The sequence below is a fragment of the Plecotus auritus genome (assembly GCF_963455305.1).
Source record: "Plecotus auritus genome assembly, chromosome: 1".
NCBI classification, from domain to species: domain Eukaryota; kingdom Metazoa; phylum Chordata; class Mammalia; order Chiroptera; family Vespertilionidae; genus Plecotus; species Plecotus auritus.
Genome location: NC_137770.1, coordinates 4,220,977 through 4,247,643, shown reverse-complemented (window position 1 = coordinate 4,247,643; position 26,667 = coordinate 4,220,977). Strand labels below are relative to the sequence as shown.

Sequence of the window (26,667 nt, the reverse complement as noted above, 5' to 3'; positions counted from 1 at the left end):
GCTGGTTAGAGCAGCGGTCGTCAACCGATGGTCTGCGAAGCACTGGTGGTCCGTGAGATCCGGAAGGTTGGCGACCACTGGGGAAGAGTGTTATCACGATAGGCCAAGGACATAGGTTCCATTCCCGGTCAGAGCACATGTAAGAATCAACCAATTAATGCACAGCTAAGTGGAACAACAAAATCCATGTCTGTCTCTCTCTCGAAAAAAAAAAATCTATCATTAAAAAATATTTTTTAAATGAGAATGCAATTTATAAAGGAAAAGTCCAATAGAGCCCCTAACTTTTTACAAATGACTCTGTCTGTTTTTTTCCCCCAGATTTGAATCAGCTCTGGAAAACCAGATGCTACTTTGAATTTGCGTATAATGCTCTGCGTTACCATTCCCAAAATGTCTCTCATCTTTAGAAAACTAAGCAAAACTGAAGTGTAGAAAACAAAAAGTCTGAGAGTACCTGGGGACTTACAAGGGAAACACTTAAACAGAAGTCCCTTAGGCCCTGTGGGTCTCCTGCAGGCCCTAACGACAGGAGCCCTGATGAGACACACTGGCACCGGACAGACCACCACTGTCACAGCAGGCAGAGTGGGTCAGGTCTCACCTAACGAGGGAGTTGGGAGGAAGAGAATGCACAGTGTTAGCACTGTTCAATGACAACTGTAAGCAGGATCCAAAAGTCATTATGAAGAAGAAAACTAAACACTAATTCACTAATCTCCTTACAGAACCTGTTATAAAAAAGACTTACCTAAGCTCTGTTAGCAACTTTGAAAAGTAAAACCTCAAAGCTTTTAAGTAAGTTTTCACAGTAAGTGGCTTGCTCATATTTTATGCTTAGGAAAATTGGTTGTTGGAGCTAAGGTACTTACAGACCCACACATTTTTCTTTTTTTCATATTCTACTAGTATTGACATATTTTAAATGTCTAAAATCCGAATGAAGTTTATAACAAACCAGAGGCCCGATGCATGAAATTCGTGCAAGGTTTGGCCTTCCTTTCTCTGGCTTCGCAGTCCCGGCTTTGCGGCCCCACCTCCTGCCCACACCCGCCTTGGCCTGGCGCTGCCCGCATCCACCGCCACCCCCGTTCCCCAGAGCCTCCCGATTAATTGCCCCACCGGCCCATGGCCTGGGCCTCCGTCTGCGGGGCTATCATGGGGCGATGGCGACCCCCCGCCCCCCCACCCAACTGCATCGCACCCACCTTGGCTGGCCTAGTGCCAGTGCGTGTCATTGAATGGTTGTCAGGACTGCCGTTCTGCTGTTAGGCCATTCGGTTGATGTGCATACTACGCCTCTATTATTATAGACAGATACTCGGCATCCAAGGCCTTTACAATTTGTTAATTATAAAAACAGCTGTTATTTCAGTGCTCACTGTGGTAGCGGACAGGCCCTTTGTTTACCCACACTGGATCACTGAGCTCTCCCAACGGGCCTGCGGGGTGAGGTGCTAGGATGATCCCGCGGACAGACTGAAGGACTGCCCAAGGTCACATGACTAAGAAGTACCAGAGTGTCTGACCCAAAGGTGTCTGGCTCCAAAGCTTAAATTTCTGCTCCAATAGCTCAGGAACAAAACAGTGCTTAAATTCACAATCACTGAAAACAAAACAGCGACGACACAGTTCTTCAAGTTCTCCAACCTTATATATGAAACTATAAGAAACCATCTTTATCCAAACGTTTCAGATAGGAACACCAAGTCAAATAACTTTTTATAATGGAAGAACCCACTTTATACATCTCATGTACATGTACCTTTGAAAAGTAAAACATTATAAGTAGAATATAAAAGAGTAAATTAGAGAAGATTCATTAAAAAATTCAAAGATGAATGTACTTAATAGCTGAGACTGACTCAGAGGGAAAAAAAAGAAATCCTACTAAAGAAAAGCTAAAATGAAAACTTATGCCTTCCCACTCTTCTGAACTTGACTTTTTTTTTTTTTTTTAACCTGGCCTGGGTCCTGAGGTTTGTGTCTGCTCAGACGCCAGAGAGCCTTTTTCTAAAAGCTTGTGTACAATTTGCAAAGCTTCGACACCATTCCTTCTGAAGCGAGAACTATACATTCCATTACTTATTAAAACATTAGCTGCATGCGTTTTCCTATTACTGTGTGACCATACTTTTTCACCTCTCCCAGGGATAACCTCCACTATGGAGAACGACTGCATGCGTTTCCGAAAGGAAGAAAGAGCATTTGCTTCGCACCCACAGACAACCACACACCAGCTGACTGAGTCTTCACAGCAACCTCAGGGACCCCGACTGGGTGGCTTGCAGACAACAGTTCTCTCCCTTCCTCTCAGGGACTCACACGCGGGCACGTTCCCAGGGGTCATGCTGATTTTATACGCCCATCCCTGCTGACACTGCTGACGCAATGTAGGGAGGGGCTTGATTGACAAAAAAATGTTCATTCCGCAAGTATCTGTGAGCGGCTGCTCCGTGCCGGGCACGGGAGAGGCAGCCTGACAAGGCAGGCAGGGTTCCCGCCCTCGTGGAGTTCTGCTTTGCTTACAGTCTGGGGAAAGAGACAAAGGAAGGAGGGGGACATACAGCCTGATGGGGGTGATGGAGAGAAACAAAGCAGCAAAGACCTGGGACAGGACACTCTTCATTGTAAATAAGGGGTTAGGAAAGGCCTGGCTGCAGGAGGTGACGGGAGCCGGCAGGCAGCTGGAGGAGGAACACTGAGGCCGAAGGAAGGCCTGGTGAGATGCAGAGCCCGCAGGAGTCAGCTGGGCTGGAGCTGACATCAAGGGGGAACAGGAGTCCAGAGGTAAACTGCCACTTGGGCTTTTGCTCAGAGGGAGCCGGGAAGCCTTGGGGCTCTAACCTAGGAAGTGCATGCTTAGCACAATGACTCTGGGCTCACTCTGGCTGCTCGGTGGCGAGCAGGCTGAGCGGAAGGAGCGCAGACCCAGGGAGACCCAGGAGGCTAGTACAGGAGAAGCATCCAGGAGGCAGGGACACTCCTGGAGGTGGTGCAGCATGGACGCTGGGCAGGTTGGGGAGGCTCTGAGGAGACTGGCTGGTGGAGGGCGTGTGGGCTGTGAGAGACAGAGGCTGTGAAGAGAGGGGGCCTGCCACGCCTGCTGCCAGCCCCCCTCCCCACCCCCCCGAGCTGCCCGGGGCCCTGCGCCACCAGAAGATTCAGTTGTTCAGCTTTCCCTCCCGTGTCCTTCCGACAGATCCTCCCTTTTCTCGGATGTTAGAAGTAAGAGTTGGTTCCTGCCACTTGCAACCAAAATGGATTTAAGTACTAAAATCATTCGCGTTTACAAATGAGAAACCTGAGGCATGAAAATGGAGGCACCACAGTTACTGGGAGTTCAGATGTGAACACGGCCCAGCACACCACACTGCCTCCCAGGCCTTGACCAGCCCTCCACCTGCACAAAATTCAAACCGAAATTCAAACCCAACCAAAGGGGGCGGGCAGGGAGTAAAGGTCAGCAGAACACCTGCTCAGCGCCCAGTGCCACAGGAGCATGAGGAGCGGGCTGCGGGGCTGTGGAGCCCCTCCTGTCCCTCCGCTCCGCCGGGCCGGGCAGCCCGTGGGTGCCGGGCTGAAAGCTCTGGCTGCTTCCACCCAGAGGAGAGAAAATGGACCGGGCGGGGCAGCTCATCTTTCCCGGGGGCTTTCCGTCCTGCTGCAGCGCCCAAAGGCTCCCTCCCGCTGCTCTCAGAAACACTGACCATGTTATCGTTGGCTCAGCACTCAGGAAGTTCTCACAATGACCTGTATTTAACACAAAAGTAAAGGATTGTGTTCCCTAAGGTAACGCTCACACTAGTCCTATTAAAATCATCAAATTTGAGAACACAGCATATAGGTGCATCGATTTCCCCCCAATAGTCACTGAAGTTGTTTGCGAGGGGGAAGAAAATATAAAAAAAATTTGGGGGTAATTTATTTTAGAGCAAATGTAAGCTTCTTAAGTCTTAAGAGTAGATTAAGCTTTTTAATCCTTTGTAAGTATTCAATTCAATTATAAGAGATGTGTTGAGAGTTTCACATTAAGGCTCTCATAAAGAGCAGTTGTCAAATCTCAGCGCCAGAAGGAACCTCATCAAACCACCACTCTTTCCCCATTTTACAGACGAGGAAGCAGAAGCCCAGACAAGGAAATAATCTGTCAAGGTTAACAAATCTCATTAGTAACAAAACCAAGACTGAAATCAGGTCTTTGATTCTCAGCCGGGCAGGCTGCCTCCCTCCCAGCGGTTTATTTCGTTACACTGTTTACTTAATATGAAATGAGAAGGTCTGTGAAATGTCTAGCAAGAAGTCTGACAAGCAACCTGCTCTCAAATCTAATTTCCTTTCTCTCTGTTTATTTAAATACCTGACAACCATGTGGGGCACCCCAGGACTTGTAATGTCATAGAAACGAACTAAAATGAAGTAGCAAGAGAACCATGAAACAGAGCTAACACGGGGACACGCCATCGAGTGCAAATGCTGAACGGGAGCGGGTCACAGAGTCACACGCACTGACCGTCTGAGAAGAGGGCTCCGTGCCTGCCGGCGGGACCCTGGGGAAAGTAAGCTAAGCCACACCGTTTTGTTAACAGCAAATCAGTCCAAGGCCTGCGGGCGGGAGACAGCAGTTGAGGTGACCATCTAGTTAAGAATAAACATGGCCTCTCTGACCAACTCCCAGGACCACAGGCGAGATCAGGACGTCCCTGCACACCTGCATGAAGGGCACCCCCTGTGAAGCATGCCCCCAGAAAACTACATTGTTTCACCCACAAGAAAACACTCTCCAGAGAGAGTACCGCAAAGCAACAAATAGTTTAAAAATCAGATCTAAAGAGGAAACAAAACCCCCAAATCGTTTTCTCTTTTTCTTCATGAAGATTCATTCCATCTACTTCACAGGCAGATGGAAGGCAAGCCTTATAGGATGACCCATCGATACAACCTCAAAAAAATTCTTCTCCGATCCTTTAGCCAACAGGAACGAGGAAAAGAACAGGTGTGACATGTAAGTGGAAGAGGGGGGCACCATCCTCATTCTACCGGTGAAGCCGCTGCCCCAAGAGGCTCATCCTCGCTCGAGGTCCAAACCTAAGTCCAGGAATGACTGAAGGCCCACCACACCGCCTTGCCCAGGACAGTCCCGGCGTCACAACGTGGCAGGCCACCCTCCCTCCCTCCCTCCAGGGGAGGCAGCCCATGTTTTCATTCTCACGGGAGAACGAGGAGAGGGATGGAGAGGTGTGCGTGTGCACTTGGCACACCCGACCCGTGTGTACCTCGTGTCTCTTTCCCCCAAGGCCAGGGAAGTCCATGGGGCACAAGGACTCAACCCCCAGATCTGGGCCCCACCAGACAACCGAGACCCTACACGCGAGGAATCAACTGGCCTCGGAAATGCAAACTGCAGAACTCACCCACGCAGGGTTTAAGTCTAGCAGTCTTCCTTCCTATCAGCTGCCATGTCCAGCAACAATGCCAACAGTCTCCCTTCGCTGGGTATGTGCTAGCCCTCCCGCTGGACATTCTCCAGGGGCCATAGTGTTCAATCCTGGGCGGAGGGCTTTTTGCCTTTAAAAACTATTATCTTTATCATTTTGGGGTGGAAACTTAATAAACGTACATTATTTCTTCAAAAGAATCTAAGCCCTTGCCAGGTAGCTCAGTTGGTTAGTGTCGTCCTGATCCGCCAAGATTTCAGGCTCCATCTCCGGTCAGAGCACATACAAGAAGCAACCAAGGAGTGCAACCAATGTTTCTCTCTCAAATCAATCAATAAAAACTTTTTAAAAGAATCTAATAATAGAGGAAATTAAAAAGTCCCCCTAATGACCCCCATTTCAAACGCCTGGTAGCTATCCTTTCAGCTCTGTTTCTGCACCACTAAGTCTTCTTCTTATAGCGAGACCACGTGAAGTAGTGTGTTTTTTTCAGCCAACGCTATCTTTTGGGCATTTTTCCACGAGGACACACAGTTCGGCTTCACTCTTCCTTCAGGCTATAGATTACTTCCCTGTACGGCCCGCCATAATTGGCTTAGAGGCAGGCACTGTCACGTTCCCTTCCAGATGAGGAGATACGCTCCCACAGGCCCGGTATCTTGTCTCAGGCTACCCAGCTCGGAAGCCGCAGGGCCGGGGCTGGAACAGGCCACGCTGAGCCTGCGCTCTCACACACTCCTGTCCCACACTGTACCTATTTTGCATGTTTCTTTTTTTTTTTTTTTAATATATTTTATTGGTATTTTACAGAGAGGAAAGGAGAGGGATAGAAAGCTAGAAACATCGATGAGAGAGAAACATCGATCAGCTGCCTCCTGCACACCTCCCACTGGGGATGTGCCCGCAACCAAGGTACATGCCCTTGACCGGAATCGAACCCGGGACCCTTCAGTCCGCAGGCCGACGCTCTTTCCACTGAGCCACACCGGTTTCGGCTGCATGTTTCCATCAACTAGTCTACAAACCCCCTGAAGACGGGGTTCGGGTCTTTAAGTCCACAGTGCCTAGCACTGTGTTGGCACATTATAAAAGTTAACAAGTATTTGTTGTGTACATACCTGCTGGCTGCCACCTCTTCTGTACGACAGTTATCTTCCCTCCTATGCCATTCGCATTTCCATGATGCAGACAGAGGGGGCACGGACACATCTGTGGTAAATACAGCTCCAACACCCTGCAGAGAACTGCTCCCACTCTAGGCTTCTCTCGATTTCAGAATTCACATGTAACTCGAGCCTGGAGCCCCCCGGACCCCCAGAGCTTCCCTGAAGCAGAGCTTCGGCGCGGAGGCCTCTACCAGCCCTAGCGCACCGGCTAAGAAGTGAGCACTGAAGGCTCTTCGTTATCTGTGCGGCCCTCCTCGCTGGTAGGATCAGAGAGCGTAAGGAATGGTCTGACCAACAGCAAGGCTTCAACACACAAGACATGGAAAATTTCAAAGCAAAAGTGTACGCCAAGTAAACATAGGGTGTGTTAGGTGGTATTTGGGGAGAAGCGGGATATGAAGGCAGTGAGATTTTGCCAAGATCTAAATGTCTGTTTGAGCCTCCAAAAAACTGAGAACCTGAGTCTATAGTCTTTCCTGCCTGGTTCCATGTTGGTACAGAATGTTCACCGCAATACTCTCTAGCCCCAGGCTTCTCTGAATATTAGCTAAACCTGCCAGAAACAGGTTCTTTTGTATCATTAGCCATAAAGCGTCCCATGAAGAAACTTTAATAATAGTTTCCATATTACAAAAACAGCTGACAGCCAGGCCAGCGTGGTTGAGCGTCAACTTAGGAACCAGGAGGTCACGGTTCAATTCCCGGTCAAGGCACATGCGTTACAGGCTCAATCCCCAGTGTGGGGCGTGCAGGAGGCAGCTGATCAATGATTCTCTCTCATCATTGATGTTTCTCTCTCTCTCCCTTCCTCTCTGAAATAAAAATATATTTAAAAAAACCAGCTGACAAACAAACACAAAAGTTCATTTTTCCATTAAATTTAGTCATGGAACTTAGTTATTTTGACTTTAGTACCAAAAGCATGAGCAGCTACTATTACTACTGTAAAAATATCCCATTTTCCCTCTCAGTTACCCCATATAAGCCTTCGTATCTAATAACTAGCAATCTTTCAAAAGGACTCCTATCAGAAACCGACTGGACCATAAGCTTTCTTGTGATATTTGAGGATTTGTTCAATTCTAGAGACAAATAACCACGTAAGATTATAAACTGGGTTCTTGGGTTTGTTTTATGGCACGACACTGCAGTATAACAGACACAAAACCACCGTGCAAGGCCAAGTTTTACCTTGTGCATGACACACATTGGACACATTTACAAAACCACTCCATTTGTTTAGGAAAGTGTTACCGAGCCCATCCTGGCCCAGGGCAGGCTTGGCACACACACAGCCAACAGGACAGGCCCCTCCCTGAGCCAGGAGCTGAGGCAGAGACACCAGGGAGCTGCCGTGGGAAGCTGCAGAGAGCCATGCCAGCCCACAAAGACTTCCCAGAGGAGGCGGCCATCCGCTGAGACTAAGGGAGCTCTCCGTGGAGGGAGGGAGATTGTGAATGGGAGCCGGGGCGGGCAGATTGTGTTCTAAGTAGAGAATCCATTTCATTGTGCGTACACTGGGCAGCAGGGTGGGGCTGCCAACCAATGACAGATGGAAACAGCCCTGATCACATGCTCCCGCCCCAATTAGGCACTGCTTTCTTCTGTGCCATTTAATCGCCACACCTCAATGTGCTTGGTCCCCCCCCAACTGCCCTTCCCTGCAGGCCTGGTCGCCCCCAACTTCCCTCCTCTGCCGGCCTGGTCACCCCTAACTGCCCTCCTCTGCAGGCTTCACTCTAGAGCAGCGGCCGCCGTGGACCACTGGAGTCCACGAGGTCGGAGAGGTTGGCGACTGCTGCTCTAGACGATGATAAAGGACTTCCTTTTAAATGTCTTCCACTTGCGAGACAGTGATCTTCCCATATTTTGGTTTTATTTTTTATGCTTTTCTACTCTAAATACAAATAATATTAGAAGGTGCAACCCTGAAAATAATCCAGTGTGCTAGGATATACCGATGGAAAAACGTTAGCCTAGGTAGTTGCCCCCACACGCAGTAGGACTGGTAAAATATTTCAGAAAGAGGGTCATTTAATTATAGCACTAGTAATTAAATGCAGATAAAGTCATTATTTCAAATTTTTCCTAATTTTAATTATAATCCTAAATCCTTTCATTATTAATTACACTATTTCTGTGGTGGTTAAGCAGCCTCAATGTTGCAGCAAACAAGAAATTGATTACCCAAAGACATCGATTAGAGAGTATTCTCACAAAGTTAGAATTTAACATCTTTCTTTGCCTGTGAAAACCTGATCAATGCCCATCAGAAATTATGCAGTTTCCAAAGCAAGAATGACTTTAAAATGGACCACTGACACACCACCATCTAACGTTTTGGAAGAATGACTATTTGGGGGATAACAGCACCCATCTATAGTGCTTACTAAATGCCGGGGACTTTTTTTGTTGTTGTTAATCCTCACCCAAGGGTATTTTTCCATTGATTTTTAGAGAGTGGAAGGGAGGGACACATGGACACACACACACACGGGGCGGGGGGAGGTGAAATTGATGTGAGAGAGACACATCCATTAGTTGCCTCACACATGTACCCCAACTAGGGCTGGGGATTGAAGCTGAAACCCAGGCACTCGGCCAGGGCTTACAGGTTCTTTAAAGTACATAAGATGTGGCCATGAGCCACACACGGCTATAAAGAACTTAAAATGTGGGTAGTTCAAAATGAGATGTACTACATATGCGTAAAATATGTTCTGGAATTTTGAAAGGCTTAGTGTGAAAAAATGTTAAAATAAAATGTTCATTATTATTGAAATCTATTTTTATTGATTTCAGAGAGAAAGGGAGAGGGAAAGAGAGATAGAAACATCAATGATGAGAATGAATCATTGATCAGCTGCCTCCTGCACGTCCCAGGCATGTGCCCTGACCGGGAATCGAATCGTGACCTCCTGATTCATACATTGACACTCAACCACTAAGCTACACCGGCCAGGCATGAATAATGTTTAAATAATATTTTGGATACAGTAAAATAAAATATATTACTAAAATTAATTTAACTTGTTTTCCCCCCACTTCTTACGTGGCTACCAGAAATTTTAAAATTGCATGTGTAGCTCACTTTACGTTTCTATTGGACTGAGCTCATCTAGAATGTATCCAGCTGCTGTCTGCATTATTGATATTTACTCTTTTCTGGTGACTCGGTCATCATGATGAACTTCAACTACCACCGTGTGTGTAATCTGTAACTGTGACATCTTTGGTGTTGACCCAGGTCAGGCTGCCCACCCTCAGACCTCAGAACACAACCTCAGGTTGTACTTAAAGCTGTGTCTTTCTATGGTTTCCATCAGTCTGTCTGCCCACAGCGACACGCCTCTAGCAACCTCAAAAGCAGCGCCTGAAGATTTGGAATTAGATTGCGCAACATGGGAGGATAGAGGTTAAGTGAGGGCTGGTGAGGTTCTCCAAACAAACTGGCTTCAAGGCCAGACTCTCTGGTGACATTCTGACGGCTCAGAGACCCTTTTCTGCCTCGATTATCCTAGCAGACTCCAGACACCTCGCATCAACTGTAACTTCGACTGGAACACTTTACAGCTCTGCTTAAACTCCTTCAACAGAAGTTTCAGCTTGAGAAGATGAAAAATTTCTGGAGATGGATGGTGGTGATGGTTGCTGAGCAGTGTACTTGATGCCACAGAACTGTACACTTAAAAATAGTTAAAATGGTGAATTTTATGTTAGTTGTATTTTACAATTGTAAAAACCACCTTCAGCCCAGCCAGTGTGGCTAACTGCTCCCCTGCCAGCCTGTTTGCCCCTAACTGCCCTCCCCTGCAGGCCTGGTCCCCCCTAACTGCTCTCCCCTACAGGCCTGGGTCGCCTCCAACTTCCCTCCCCTGCAGGCCTGGTCCCCCCTAACTGCTCTCCCCTACAGGCCTGGGTCGCCTCCAACTTCCCTCCTCTGCTGGCCTGGTCCCCCCCAACTGCCCTCCCCTGCTGGCCTGATCGCCCACAACTGCCCTCCCTTGCAGGCCTGGTCCCTCCCAACTGCCCTCCCCTGCTGACCATCTTGTGTCCACATGGGGGCAGCCATATTTGACCACATGGGGGCAGCCATCTTCTGTGTTGGAGTGATGGTCAATTTGCATATCACTCTTTTATTAGATAGGATAAGTCCTTCCCCCGCCCTTCCCTATCACCTGCACCCCCTTTTCCTCATCCTTCTAAACTGCATCCCAATGTCATCTCCTTGGTGAAAGTTCCCGACACCCCAAGATGACTCCTATCACCACTGTGTCCCAGCTACACCTTGTGCTCTGTCACCTTGCAATCCTTACCTTTCGGAATGGCACTGTTTTATTTGTGCGACTGTGCCCCACTGGGAGCTCGCCCAGCCCCAGCACAGAAGCAGCATCTAATGGTGTCCCCTGAACGCCAGCCACTGAGGCCACTCAGTCAACAAGTCCTTCCTGGATGCTACCAGAGGTGGCACTGCCCTAAGCACGGGGAGCCTGGGTGGGAGAACAAAGCGAAGCCCTGCTCCCCCGGGGCGCCCACGAATGAACGACAGGTGAGCACAGGTGCCACAGAGAGGAGCCCCGGAAGGGGCGGGGCGTTTTGTACCAGGGAGCCTGGAAGGGGTCCTCTCGGCGGGGTGGAAAGACGCTCCTAGGTACAGCACTGAGTGCCTCTGTAAGTGATAGACCACTGAGCTGTGGTCTGCATACAGAAGGCACCAGGAAGGAAAGGTAAGCCTTCATTTTAAGAAAAGCAAACCATTCCCTCTCTACCCTATCAACGCGGCAGGTGTGCAAAAGCCACCGGGCCCCTCAGCATGAACAGAGCGTGGCCTCGCGGGGTGCAGTGCCCCAACAATCTTCCCAACTGCATCCCGTTCGCCAGGCAGCCTCGCGGTTGCTGGACAGAACTCAGGAAGAGCAAGCATTCGCGAGCTCATTCTGTATCTTAACACAGTGCTCTGAGCACCTGACGCCTCACAACCACCTGTAGAAATTGCGTTGTTAAGCCCATTTTAAAGAGGAAAATAAGGCACGGAGGTTAAATAACTCACCCAAGGTCACAGAGCTAGGAAGCGGCAAAGCTAGAATTTGAAACCAGGCAGTTTGGCTCCGGATCTGAGCTGATACTATGTCATACCCTTTCACATTTTGTGTTTCTTACCACAAGTCCTCTTTGTTCCTATTGGAGAGTGTGTGTTTTTTCCTGTTAATCCCCAAACTGTCTTTCCTCACACTGTGACCAAACTTCACTTCTCATTTCTAGTTATATCCAAAAATCTTCCTATACTTTGATCTCTTGTGAGGTTAACTATTACTTACTGATCGGTCTCTCGAGACAGCCATTAGAGAGAAATATGAACATTCAATCGTGAAAAGCAGGACCCCAGCCACCAGTGCAGACACAGAAGACACGGCTGTACAAAGTGTGTATGTATACACCACGGGAGGTGCTGGGAGCACTCGGAGGGGGCCCGGGCCAGCCACTGCCAGGGAAGCTTTGTCTAGTGGGGGTCAGGGTGGGGCTGGTAAGCAACGGACAAGCACAACAGCCGACGTCTGTGGTGTGCCACAGGTGCCCAGGAGGCAGCCGAACATGCCAAACCCTATTAAAAACCACCAGCACACGGCAAAACGCTTCCTTGCTTGCTACATTTAAGGAAAGATTTAGGGTTGAGGAGTGACGTCTCTTTGCATCTAGCAGGCATCTCAACACAGCAGCCAGCGTAAACCTCACTCTTCCCCCACAGGGCCCTCTAAATCTTTTCCTTCTCGAGTGTTCTCTATCGTACAGGAAGAACAAGCCTGGCCGCCGAAGCAACAAACTTGTTATCCTCAGTTCCAGCCACTGCCCTTCCTTCCTCTCTCTCTCAATCACAAACACAGTTACACATGGGCACACACTCACACGTATGCACACTTGCAAGCAATCACACTTATCTGCACGCACACTCACTCTCACACGCACTCCATCAAATCTGCTTTGCCTCCTTTTGACTGGACCTTTCTCTTGTCCTTCAGGCCTGCACCGACTGGTCTCCTGACTGCTCGTCCTGTTTCCTTTTATCTCCCTTACGCCGCCGTCTACCCTGCCCTGGTGCCAGAATTCTCCCATACAAACCTAGCTGTATCATTCCACTTCTTAAAAATGTTGATGGTATCTGATCACCCACAGGATCGAATGCAAACCCTATTACAGGACACACACACACACACGTGCCTCCTCACAACTGCGTCCAACACTACTTTCTGTATCATATCTTCTTTCTTTCTTTTTTTCCTTTATTGATTAAGGTATTACATATGTGTCCTTATTCCCCCATTACCCCCCACCTCCCATTCATGCCCCCTCCCCCGTTGTCTGTGTCCATTGATTAGGCTTATATGCATGTATGTGTATAAGTCCTTTGGTTGCTCTCTCCCCATCATACCTTCTTTCATTCAACAAATCATCACTGAGCACGGACTATGTGGCCAGCCATTGGGATAAGCACTGGTGGTAAACGGCAAATAAAAGGTGACATAAAAATTAACAGGACAGCCCTAACCAGTTTGGCTCAGTGGATGGAGCGTCGGCCTGCGGACTGAAGGGTCCTGGGTTCGATTCCGGTCAAGGGCATGTACCTTGGTTGCGGGCACATCCCCTGTGGGGAGTGTGCAGGAGGCAGCTGATCAATGTTTCTCTCTCATTGATGTTTCTAACTCTCTGTCCCTCTCCCTTCCTGTCTGTAAAAAAATCAATAAAATATATTTTAAAAAAAATTAACAGGACAAGAAACAGACATCCACCAAGCAGTCACACAAAGATTGTAACTATGCCAAGTACTGCAAAGACACACCAGACAAAATATTCTGAAATCAGATAGTGGTGATGGCGTGCAATCTTGTAAATACCCTAAAAACTCTGCTTGAATTATACACATTACAAGGTGCATTTTATGGTATGTGAATTACATTTAAAAAACAAAGGGGGGACACACCAGGTTGAATGCCTGTATTGGTGGATTTGGCCAAGGGAAAGATAGTGAAAGCTTTCCACAGGAAATGAAACTTATTGTAAACTAGAGTCCCAGTGCACAAATTCGTGTTTGGGTGGGATCCAGCCAGCCTGGCCCCAATCGGGGAGGATCATGGATGGGCCTGTAAGAAGGAGATCGGGGCCTGATCAGGGCTAGACTGGCCAGGGGGAGGGGCTGTGGGCGATTGGCAGCAAGCCCTGCCCCCAAATGGGGTGGGGGGGCACCTGGGGTCAAACTTCAGTGGCCCTGGGGAAGGGGCCGTGGGAGGTTGGGTGGCGGGCTCCACCTCTGATCTGGCAGGTTCGCTGGCAGCAGTGGGCATCATAGCGACCTGTCATTCTGGTCGCTGGCTTTTTATATATGTAGATAACTAACACAGAGCATTTACTACACAACAGGCACGTTTCCCTTTAAAAATCCGTTTTATCATCCTAACAACCCTACACAGTTACCATTGTTTTTTAAAATATGTGTTTAATATAATAATATATTTTTATTGATGTCAGAGAGGAAGAGAAAGAAGAAACATCAATGAGAGAACGTCACTGACAGGCTGCCTCCTGCACGACCCCTACTGGGGATGGAGCCGGAGACCCGGGCACGTCCTCCCACCAGAAATCGAACCGTGACCTCCTGGTTCACAGGCCCGACACAACCACTGAACCGCACCAGCCGGGCCGTGGTCGCCATTATCATCCTCTGCTAGAGACAAGGACCTGAGGGTTCAATAACCTCCCCGTGGTCAGAGTCAATAAACAGTGATGCCAGAATTCACACTTAGGCCAACTGACTCTTACTTGCTATAGTGACGTCATCTAGGCAATGCCTGCTACTCACTGACCTGTAATACAACTAGAGGCCCAGTGCATGGAACTCATGCACAGGTGCGGTCCCTAGGCCTGGCCGGCGATCAAAGCGCGAGCCTCTGGCATGGAAGGGTAGGTCCCAGCTGACCTCTGGGCCCTGGGCAGCTGGGCCCCACTCCACCTGAGTCATCGGGCCCCTGCCCAGCTCCCTCCGTGCCTGGGAGCCAGGCGGTGGCCCCGCACCCCGCCACCACCACTAGTCGCTGTCTGTGGTGTGATTGATGGGGCAATTGGGCCCCTGCACGGCTCCCTCAGCGCCTGGGAGCCAGGCAGCAGCCCTGCCTCCCGCCGCTCGTCGCTGTCTGGGGGGTGATCGGGCCCTGCTTGCACCCACCTTGTCCTGGCGCCGCCCACGCACCTGCTCCACCATCCCACTGTGGTCCCGCTCTCTTCAGGGCCCATGGTGGCTGGCAGCGCCTCTACTGCTGCTCGCTGCCAGTGCCGTGTCACCAATGCCCACCATGTTCCATGCCACCCACTGGTGGTCAGCGCACATCATAGCAAGTGATCGAACTCCCGGCGAGGGGACAATTTGCATATTAGGCTTTTATTATATAGGACTAGATGCCCGGTGCACGAAATTCGTACACTGGTGGCGGGGGGGGGGGGGGGGGGGAGGGGGGCAAGGGGAAGGTGGGGAGTCCCTCAGCCCGGCCTGTACCCTCTTGCAGTCCAGGACCCCTTGGAGGATGTCAAGCTGGCAGTCAGACATCTCTCTTGCAGTCCCGGGCTCTCGCAGTCCAGGACCCCTCGCTCCTTACCACCTGCCTGCAGCGGAGGTGGGAGAGGCTCCTGCCACTGCCGCTGCCGCTACGCTGCCAGCCGTGAGCCCGGCTTCTGGCTGAGTGCGCTCCCCCTGTGGGAGCACTGACCACCAGGGGGCAGCTCCTGCATTGAGCGTCTGCCCCCTGGTGGTCAGTGCGCATCATAGCGACCAGCCGTTGGGTCGATTTGCATGTTAGGGTTTATTATAGAGGATACGTAAACTGCTGTGTTTCATTTCTTCCAGTATAAATTTCTCTCCATGTTCTTTGTCTTTACCATAGCCTATTGAGGACCGGATCCTACACCAGCCCCCCAATACCACCCCCTTTCTGACTGCATCTCCTCCATTCTCCCCTCACATACTCTGTCTGCTCCAGCCACACAGACCTCCTCGTGTTTCTCCAGTATGCGGGGCACACTCCTACCACAGGGCCTTTGCATTTGCTTGAGCTATGATTATAATCACAGCATGTTATAAATCATGATGCTACCCAAACTTCCGTTAACATGTGCTCTATATACACTAACCATTCCTCTGGCAAGGTTCTGTACTGAACTGTATACTTAATATTTTGAATGTCACTTATTAATTTTAATAAAAACTACCTCATATTTTCAGTCTTCTACTGTTCTGCATGATGTCAAATGCAAGGATTTTTATTTTACAAAATCCAGTAACAGCAGATTTAACAGTAATGTCTTTTTGCAATCTAGCAAGCATCTCAAACAACACAGCCAACATAAAACTCATTCTTCCCCACAGGGCCCTCTAAATCTTTTTAATCAGTATGAACAACAGTCACACAGCTACCTCAGCAGCGAAATGAAACAAGCAAGACAGTGTCCCAATAGAACTCGATCACCACCATGCCTCCATTCAGCCTTGAGCCTTAGGTTGTGAAATAACCATGGCAACAGCACTTCAAGGCAGCAACCCCCCAAACTTTCACTGAAAAACTACTGCCCACCTGTACAAACACAGAAAAAAAATGCATGCTTATATAACTTCAATATAATAACCTGGTGATATTTTTAGCTCCCATCCTGCTGAAAACCCTAAGTATCTCGTAAGCATCTATACTGACATGGTCTGTTCAAAGTAGAATGCTGAGGAAAGAAAGATACATTTTAACACATTTACGTTTAAAATAGCATTGTCCCTCAAGATGGTGAAAACGATCACTTTTTATGAAAACGATTCACCTTGGGATTCTTTTCAATTGTAAGCTTCATGTGAACTGAGCACAAGGGGGGGCGGAGTTAGCCAACCTCCAATTACTAGCGCCTCTACCACTTGCCTTGACTTCAGCAAACTCCCGGAGTGACTGGCCCAGAGGCCAGGAGCAAAGGCTTTTGAGACAGTTTGTTTTCAAACCTTGCTTGACCACGGACGAGCTGGAGGGTCTTAGCCAAGTTTCCTCAGCTCACCATAAAAACGCAGACAGCACCACAAGACCTATGACACAGTGCCCTGGCACACAGTGACAAGCACCATTCACCGAGTGCTCACTATTACTACACTGCATTGTAGGGATTTAAAGAGCTGCAAAACTTTATGGCTGTCCTTAATACTGCAGCCTTTAGAAGAGTTATCCACGCAGACTGTTCTTCAGTTCAATAAAACTAATAATAAAAGCTTTTATATACACAACTCTGTAGGATCAAGGCTTTGCTTTTCCTTTGGTCAATTTTTTGGCAGTCCAAAGGCTAGAAGTATTACTATTTTAAATGATAATATTACATCTGTAATTTTTGTTTAAAAACAACTTCTCCATAGGTCATTTCAGAGAGAGCTAATGAGACCAAAACCAGGAGCTCTTAACACTGTGACCTAAGATTTAAGTTCTCCATAGGATGTAATAGACAATAGTGCTATGTTCTCCTGAGGGGATATAAGATTTAGCTACTCACACCAATGATTAGTGATGTGGGCAAGTAAATGAATGTTTTCCAAGTTTTAAAAAAATTATCTAGTCTTTGTTTACATAATTAGGCTATAAACTCAAGCCTATCAGTGACTTAATTACTAATTAACAATAATAGCGAACATCTACTGAGCTCTTCCTAGCTGCTCGATCATACAACGATACTTGGGCAGCTTACTAAAAGGCTGCCAACACAAAGTGGGCCAGGTTGCCTCAACCTTTGATGTAGCCAATATGAATATTATTGACCTTCATGAAAGTGTCTGCTATACATCAAGTTTGGGACCAAAATAACCACTTGGTAATCACCAGGACCAACTCATTTTACGAATGAGAAATGGAGGCCCACAGAGTTTAAGTTCAGAGGTCACACAGTTACTAACTAGAGAGGACTAGCAGCTAATCTCCCTACTCCAATTTGTTGTTTTATCAATTACTTGACCGCCAATGGTTCAAAAAGAGGAAGACCTATGCTAATACCTCTAAATGTTTCAACGTCGTTGGGAAGACACTGAAATAAGTGACTGTTTGCTTAATGGGCTTTAAATATTAAGCACAAAATAATGTGCCTCATAGACCATAGTTACATGTGGTGAAAGGGCTCTTGGGACAGAGATGAGTGGAGCCAGCTAGTCACACTGTGTGGGTCCGCTGGAGGTAAGGAGTACCACTGCTGACATTACCAAAACACTACCACCAGCCTGCCCTTCTTATGAATAAGGCACATTTTAGAGCCATACAACTTCCTTTACTCAAGTCAGTATTCCTCTGGAAGAGGAAAAAGTATCCTTAGCACCATTACCCATATATAATGCACAAGAAGACTTAGCAACTGCAAATGTTTGCTCTTTTTTTAAAAAAGAATGATGCTAATGATCAAGACAGTTTTCATGCTTTAGGCTCTGAATCAGGCGATTTTTATTACAATTCTTATTTCTATCAGAGTTCTTTACGCACAGCCTAAATGCTTTCAGGTCCAGATCTTAGGGACAAGTCAACAAATAATCTTTAAAATATAGCCCATTTTGTTTCTTGGGAAAACATCTTTAAAATGTCATCCACTGACAACAACAACAACAAAAAAGGCGAATAACTACAGATAACAGCAGGCAAAACTATTTTGATAAAGGGAAATTCCAAAATGTAACTTTGTTTAAAAGTAGACAGTCATGGGACTCTATGTAATGGGCAGACTGAAGACTTCCACGAAGACTTGAATGTGTCAGATGAGAGCACAGTTTTCCCACTTATTCCCAACAGCTGGGAGAATGGAAACCACGGGTCAATTCCAAGTCACCACAGACCCTGCACACGAACACACGCTACACTGCGTTCCCCCTGTGGTGGCCACTGAACACACGTGGCTGCTGAGCAGCTGGGATGTGCTGGTCTGAACGGAGATGTGCTCTCTAGTGTGAAACTTCCCTAACCCATACTGAACTCACAGCAGATTTCAATGATTTAGTACAAAAAAAAAGGGTAAAATATCGCATTAATAGATGTTTCATACTGATTACGTGCTGAGATGACAGTATTTCTGACATAAATGAGTTAATAAAACCCATTATTTTAAAAATACCACCCTTTTGCTCAGCAAGTGTGGCTCAGTGGTTGAGCGTCAACCTATGAACCAGGAGGTCACCATTCAATTCCTAGTTGGGGCACATGCCCGGGTTGTGGGCTCCATTCCCAGTGTGGGGTGTGCAGGAGGCAGCTGATCAATGATTCTCTCTCATCACTGATGTTTCTATCGATCTCTCCCTCTCCCTTGCTCTCTGACATCAATAAAAATATTTTTTAAAAAATAAATAAAATACCACCCTTTTAAGTGTATTTACTAGAAAATTTAAAATTGCATCTGTGGGGCTCACATTACATTCCTATTGGAAGTGCTGCTCTCTACAAACTGCAAAAAAATGACCCAATCTTGCTTCAATGATTCATCGTGATGATGAACACCAAATATACAATAAAGGAAGGAAATCTTATTCATGTCTTGGGTATGTAGTTTGCGATATATATATATATTTAATGTATTTTATTTATTTTTTTACAGAGAGGAAGGGAGAGGGACAAAGAGTTAGAAACACCGATGAGAGAGAAACATCGATGAGCTGTCTCCTGCACACCTCCTACTGGGGATGTGCCCGCAACCAAGGTACATGCCCTTGACTGGAAATCGAACCTGGGACCTTTCAATCTGCAGGCCGACGCTCTAGCCACTGAGCCAAACCGGTTAGGGCTGTAGTTTGCAATGCTATCAAGAATCACATGTCATTACATTTACAATCAACCCCAACTGTGTTAAGAGAGGAAAGACTCAATCCTATAAGCAGTATTTTTAGGGATCAAGAAGGAAATACAAAGTTAAAGGCCACAAAGAGGGACTAAGAGAAATACCATCTGTCTCTAGAAGGCATTTTAAAACAAAAGCAGGGTGTTATAGTTAATAGCCCTGTCTGTTTTTTGAAAGCAGCATTTGATTATTTTGAGTATCATGAAGAAATTTCCCAAATGCTAGCTAAGCAAACTTCTTTAAAAAGGAAAGCTGGTAGGGCAGACTAAAAACCAGCCATGCAGAGGTAAAATGTCTGAACGTATCATGTGAAAAATAGAAACCAAGTTTTTTTTTAAAAAAAAAAAAACAGGGTATTTAGAATGAAACATTATGCAATGATAAAATCAGTCAAAATTTTGTAGTTAACCTTCAATATTACTGCAGTATAATACATCAGCCCACTCTTACAGGTTTAACTAAAACTGCTTTCAAAATTCCAAAACAGCCTCATGTTCCAAACCCAGCCAGTGAGAATTAGGGAGGGAACAGTTTCCAAATACCTTATCTCCCAGGCGGTAAAATTAGAAACCGACACTTCAGAGCACACTAACGATAGTAAACATCTGCATGGCATCTGTCTGACAGGCACTTGGGACACATCATTCTGTCCGACTGCAGGGACGGCCCACGGACACGTCCCCACTAAATTCTGGGCGGGGAGGCCTTGACTTGTTCAAGGTCACCAAGCTAAAAAGTAGCAGAACCAGTACTGGACTCTGAACCTTCTGATGCTCATCCAATTCTCCTTCCCTTAAAGACAAGTCATTCATTGAAAACCAAATGTTTAGAAACACAACATGCCCGGATGTCTAAAGAAGGATCTAAGGATCAACCAGGTCAAACCTTAAGACGCTGCAAACAGGATGGATTGGCGGGGAAGAGATTATCCACAGAGGAAAGGACTTGGAAGATGGGGGTGGGGGTGGGGGGGTAATAAAAATGTCCTTGGGCACAGCACCGCAGAAAGCCGGTGTTCGAGTAGAAAACGCTGGTGGTTTTCAGTGCAGAGGCTGTAGATTAAGAGACCGATTTCGCTGCTTTCCTGTAAATGTGTTTGAGAATTTCACTAAATAAACAGGCACTAGGCAAACCAACCCATCCCTCTGGGTACCCCCCGGCCCGCATTCTCTTCCTGTGTCATGACCTTTGCTTCACAAGAAGCTGGATTAGAGAATATAATTCAGCACCCATGGCTGTTTAGAGGGCGGGAAGGGAAGACGTGGGGGGTGGGGGTGGGGCGCAGTGGCCAGTGTCTCCCGCCCAGCAGGACGCGTCCCGGATGGCAGGGCACAGGCGGCGCCACCAGCGATGGGCCTGCTCCGCCTCCGCAGCGCGGTGACAACGGGGGACGCAGAGGCTCAGACCCGGGCAGGGGCTCCTGAGCGGTCTGCGAGGCCGCCCCCCAGGTGAGCTCCTGCCCACAGCAGCTTCCAGAACCAGGGTCCAAACCCGCCCCCCAGGTGAGCTCCTGCCCACTGCAGCTTCCAGAACCAGGGTCCAAACCCGCCCCCCAGGTGAGCTCCCCACTGCAGCTTCCAGAACCAGGGTCCAAACCCGCCCCCAGGTGAGCTCCTGCCCACAGCAGCTTCCAGAACCAGGGTCCAAACCCGCCCCCAGGTGAGCTCCTGCCCACAGCAGCTTCCAGAACCAGGGTCCAAACCCGCCCCCAGGTGAGCTCCTGCCCACAGCAGCTTCCAGAACCAGGGTCCAAACCCGCCCCCCAGGTGAGCTCCCCACGGCAGCTTCCAGAACCAGGGTCCAAACCCGCCCCCCAGGTGAGCTCCCCACGGCAGCTTCCAGAACCAGGGTCCAAACCCGCCCCCCAGGTGAGCTCCCCACTGCAGCTTCCAGAACCAGGTTCCAAACCCGCCCCCCAGGTGAGCTCCTGCCCACGGCAGCTTCCAGAACCAGGGTCCAAACCCGCCCCCCAGGTGAGCTCCTGCCCACGGCAGCTTCCAGAACCAGGGTCCAAACCCGCCCCCCAGGTGAGCTCCTGCCCACTGCAGCTTCCGGAACCAGGCAGGACCGCAGACGCGGGCTCCAGCGCAGGAGCGCCGCACAGGGACCTGCGCCGCCGGCGCCGGGAGCGCGAGCCCAGCACGTTTCAGGCGGGGGCAGAGGCGCCGCAGCCCCGCACCTGGGCGAGCGCCACGCGACCCCGGCCTCGCGTTCACACCCGCCAGGCCGGGCGGGAAATGACGGGCCCCGATTCCACCTCCTGCCTCCCCGCCCGGCGGGAGGGACCGCGGCCCAGGGGGACCCGCCCCGCTCCCGCCCTCGGACCCCCGCCAGGCCCGCGCTGACAGCCCGGCGCGCCCCCACCTGCCCGCCCCGGGTCGCTGGGCCGGGCGCGCCCGCCAGGCCACTTCCTTCCCAACCCGCCCGTCCGCTCGGCTTCGCGCGGGGCCCCAGGCGGGGAACGAGGGAGGAAGGAGGCTTGGCCGGCGGCCCGTGGAGGAAGCCGCCGTCGCCCGCACTCACCGGCATCATCGCGACGCGAGTCCGCGACGCCCTCCGCCGCCTGACAGGACGCTCGGAGCCGCGCCCGCCGCTCCGACCGCTCCCAGGCCGCGCGCCGCCGCCGCGCTCTCGAGCCCTCAGTGGCGAGGTGGCGGATGCGGCGCCTGGCCGGCCTGTCGCGGCCGCGGGCGCGCTGCGTCGAGGTCCCGGGACCCGCCGCCGCCGCCGCCGCCGCCTCCGCCTCAGCCAGAGCACCTCGCGCCGCCCGGCCGCAGGCTCTCTCCTCAGCCCCGCAAGCCACGCCCCCAGCGCGTCGCCCCCACAGGGCCAGCCGCCCGCTCTGATTGGTCCTGCGGAGACGGGGGCGGAGCCTGGGCGGGGCCCCGCCCTCCGAACTCCCTCCGGCGGCGCCAGGTGCGTGCGCGTCCGCGCTCCCGCGGTGGGAGGGGCGCGCTGCGGACGCCGGGCCGCTGACCCCCCGCGTGGCGGCCTGTGGGCTCCGGGCCGCCCGGGACCGAGACTCCGGACTCTCTGAGGCCTCAGGCGTGGGAAAGCGGAGGCCCACAGAGGGAAGGGCCCGGTCGGGACCCCGCAGCGAATCACACCGAGGCTGGGACTCGAACCGCGGCTCCGGGAGGCCGGCGGGGGGCGGGGCGCGCCCACGTCTGACCGCCGCCTGACCCCTGCTCCCAGCGCCCCGGGGATCTGCAGGCGAGGGGCCTAGTCCGAGGGGCGTGGGTGCGCCCGGAACCACCCACGTGACCCGGCTCCGCATTGCACAGGGTGAACCCACGAACGTGCCTGCGCTGCGGCCCGTGGACAACCGAGCGCCCCCATGCTGTCTTCTTGCGGCTTCTGGTGCCCAGCTCCCTAGGCCAGGGGCCCCTCCAGGACTCGGCTCTGCCCTCCAAGCTTGGCATTGCACACAGGCGGCACCCCTGCCCCGGCCTAGGACGCCTGTGCCCACCTGTGCCAGCTCCTGAGCGCCAACGTCCCAGGGCAGGGCCAGTCCTCAGGCTCCAGGCCTCTCCTTACAGCCTTGTCTCCTTGACACCCTTCCCTCGGGCCCGAGTGCCTGAGCGACAGAGACCTGGACGGACCACCCGTGTGCCCAGGGCCCCGCGCAGGGCATGGAGCAGACCCAGGAAAGGCTGGCCAGCGGGCAGGCATCCTGCCTGCCCTCCACAGTGTGCCCGCCCCCGCAACCCTGTGCCACAGGCACCACTGGAAGGCCCGCAGCACCCAGAGCGGGAAGGCCTGTTTATGGCCCGGACACCAAAGGCCGCAAACTACCATTGGAAAGGCCCAGGTCCCGGGAGGAGGCGCGGGGTCTGCCTGTAACCTGTCTGCTCCTCAAAGAGGCCGGCTGCTGGGTGGGGCTGGGAGCAAAGAGCGAGGAGGCGGGGAGAAACCACTGTCCTCTTCCTGGGGAGCCACCTGGATCTTCAGAGGCTACGGTGTGTGTGCACGCGCGCGCATGTGTGTGAGTGCGTGTGCGTGTGTGTATGTGTGTGAGAGGGGAGACTTTTCAGTTATGCAGACATTGCGGCTGCCGTGCCCTCACTGTATGACCTTAGACAAGCTACATCTCCCTGATGTCAGTTTGCCCATCTCTATAATGGGAGGTTGTAATAGCGCCTGCCTCACGGGATCTGGGGAGCCTCAGACCGGATGTGTGAAAAGGCCCTCGCACAGTCTGTGGAGCCTGGCAGCTGCTCCTCCATAAATAGCGGATTTCTGGAGTGAGGCTGCCAGGAGCAAGCAGGCTCCCAGCACACGCCCCCCGGGATCTTGAATGTATGCACTTGGGCATCAGTGGCTAGAGGCAGCCCTTCCGGGAGCAGGGTTTGGACAGAAGAGGAAGCTCTAGGTCAGTGGTCAGCAAACTCCTTAGTCAACAGAGCCAAATATCAACAGTACAACAATTGAAATTTCTTTTGAGAGCCAAAATTTTTAAACTTCTTCTAACGCCACTTCTTCAAAATAGACTCGCCCAAGCCATGGTATTTTGTGGAAGAGCCACACTCAAGGGGCCAAAGAGCCACATGTGGCTCGCGAGCCGCAGTTTGCCGACCACGGCTCTAGGTGATGGAGATCCTAGGCAGGAACTCAGAGACCCAGGCTCTTGCGCCAACTCTGCTTCTTTTTAAAATATATGTATGTTCTTTATTGATCTCAGGGAGGAAGGGAGAGGGAGAGAGAAACATCCGTGATGAGAGAGAATCATTGATTGGCTGCCTCCCGCACGCCCCACACTGGGGATCGAGCCCACAACCCCGGCATGTGCCCTGACCGGGAATCGAACCCTGACCTCCTGGTTCCTAGGGCGATGCTCAACCACTGAGCCACGCTGGCCGGGCTCCAGCTCTGCTTCTGACGCCCACTGTGGCCCTAGGGACTTGCACCCCTTCTCTGGAACTCGTTTACCCGCATGTAACCAGAGAGGGGTTACATTCCATGACCCCCAGGCCTTCCAGCTCTGACATGCTCCTGTGCATGAGCTGTGCAGGGGCCCCCGGTCGCTCGCTGGCGCACTGCAGACAAGTGTCCCCCGGGGTGAGGTGATCAAAATGAGCCACTCTCCTGAGAAGGGGAGCCTTAGCCACTGGGGTCCCACTCTTGCCTGCAGGACCTACGGACACAGAGAGTGACAGGCCCCCCACCCTCACAGCAGGGTCCCTCTGTCCTCCAGGCAGGCAGGCATCCATTTGAGCCCAGGCCGGTCAGTGGCTCCCCGAAGAGGCTCTCCAGCGGCCCCCCTCCTGCTCCCCACGCAGCTGCAAACACCTGGCATCAGGCCTATCTCCTGGCATCTAGACCAAGGGCGTTCGCAATTGGCCTCCCCGCTCTAACCTCCTCCACACCCAAACCATCCCACACACGGCATAATTAGGTCACCCGTGCACACGCCTGCCCCGCAAAGCTTGTCCGTGTCTCCCTGTCACCCAGACTAATGTTCACAGGAGGCCCTTCAGGAGTCACCGTTGCCGGTGGGATAGGAACTTAGGGTGACAGAAGATGTCCGGATTGTTCAGGGGTGCCCGCTCACAGGTGTAAGGAGCCTGGAATCTGCTTTAAAACAGCTCAGCCAACGAGAGAGAGGGAGGGAGAGAGAAAGCGGGGGGCGGGAGGGCAGGGAGGGCTAGCTGAGAAAGCCTTGGTAATGGTTGAACACGGGTGATGGGTGTATGAGGTGCATTGTATTTTTCTCTCTAGTAAGTATCTTTGAACTGTTTTACATTAAAATGAATAAGTGCTCTTCAAAGGAAATTTTTAAAAGCCATTTGGGGAGAAAATCAGCATGGATTCACATTTGCATAAAGGAATTTTTTTTGAGAGTCTGTTTATTAAAGCTTGGAGCAACAGTGAAACAAGGGGGGTGTCTAGGATAGAAGCAGCAGCAGGAGAGAGCCAAGGTGGGGTGCTGTCAGCTCCCTGGAGAGGCAGAGAAGGGGCCTTGGGGACAGGTTGGGGGTGAGCCTGGGATGAGCTGCCGCTGCCCATGGCTCCCCTGGTTGCAAGTCTTGGGGGGACCCTTAAGAGTTTAGGAGAAAGAAAATCCACTCAAAACGGAGATTCAGATGGGTGTGCCCCAAAGAGGCTGTTCCCTGAGGGAATTCTTTTTTTTTTTTTTAATATATTTTATTGATATTTTACAGAGAGAGGGATAGAGAGCTAGAAACATCGATCAGCTGCCTCCTGCACACCTCGCACTGGGGATGTGCCCGCAACCCAGGTACATGCCCTTGACCGGAATCGAACCCGGGACCCTTCAGTCCGCAGGCCGACGCTCTATCCACTGAGCCACACCGGTTTCAGCATCCTGAGGGAATTCTTGAAGGATCCACAGAACACTGATAAAGCAGTGGCTGGAGGGGGAATGGGAACGGGGTAGATGAGGGACAGGAATCCAAGTGCCACTTTCCACTCTTTAAAAACAAACTTTATTTTTAGAACCATTTTTAAAATAATGTATTGATCTTTAGAGAGAGGGGAAAGGAGAGGGAGAGAGAGAGAAACATTGATGTGAGAGCGAAACATCCATCCGCTGCCTCCGGCACACCCTCTACCGGGGACCGAGCCGGAAACCCAGGCATGTGCCCTGACCGGGAATCGAAGCAGCAACCTTTCAGTGCATGGGACGATGCCCAACCCACGGAGCCACACACACTGGCCAGGGCTTTGGAACCATTTTAGATTTACAGAAAAAAAAAAAAACAACTGCAAAGGTGATACAGAGTTCCAATGTTACATGAATACCAAGCAGCTGGGGCATAAGACCTAGGTGTGGGATGCTGAGGGCTTGGGAGGTGAACTTGAACTGGCAACACACCTGTCTCCCCCAGGGGCCAGCAAGCCCGCTCAGTTAATAAGCGTGGGCTGGTTTCTAGTGGGTTCTCCGCACTGGTCTAGGCCCTGGCACATAACCTCCAGCCCAGGGGTGGGCAAACTTTTTGACTCGAGGGCCACAATGGGTTCTTAAACTGGACTGCAGGGCCGGAACAAAAGCATGGATGGAGTGTTTGTGTGAACTAATATAAATTCAAAGTAAACATCATTACATAAAAGGGTACGGTCTTTTTTATTTTTATTTCAATAGTTTTATTCATTTCAAACATTTTAACAAGAAGAATGTAAACACTAATTATTATAATTTGAAACTTCAAAAAATGGAGGAATCATAGCACAATAAC

The 26,667-nt window shown here is 50.6% G+C and overlaps 1 protein-coding gene across 1 annotated transcript in view; it reads right to left on the bottom strand.

Annotated features, from left to right (window-relative positions):
- PPP1R13B (protein phosphatase 1 regulatory subunit 13B) overlaps positions 1–22,254 on the bottom strand; it is an 85,052-nt gene extending 62,798 nt beyond the window's left edge. The window contains exon 1 of the mRNA XM_080668898.1: positions 21,995–22,254. Coding sequence (XP_080525024.1) covers positions 21,995–22,003 — 9 coding nt within the window. The 5' untranslated portion in view covers positions 22,004–22,254. The remainder of the gene's footprint in view (positions 1–21,994) is intronic.
- Between the last annotated feature and the right edge of the window lie 4,413 nt (positions 22,255–26,667).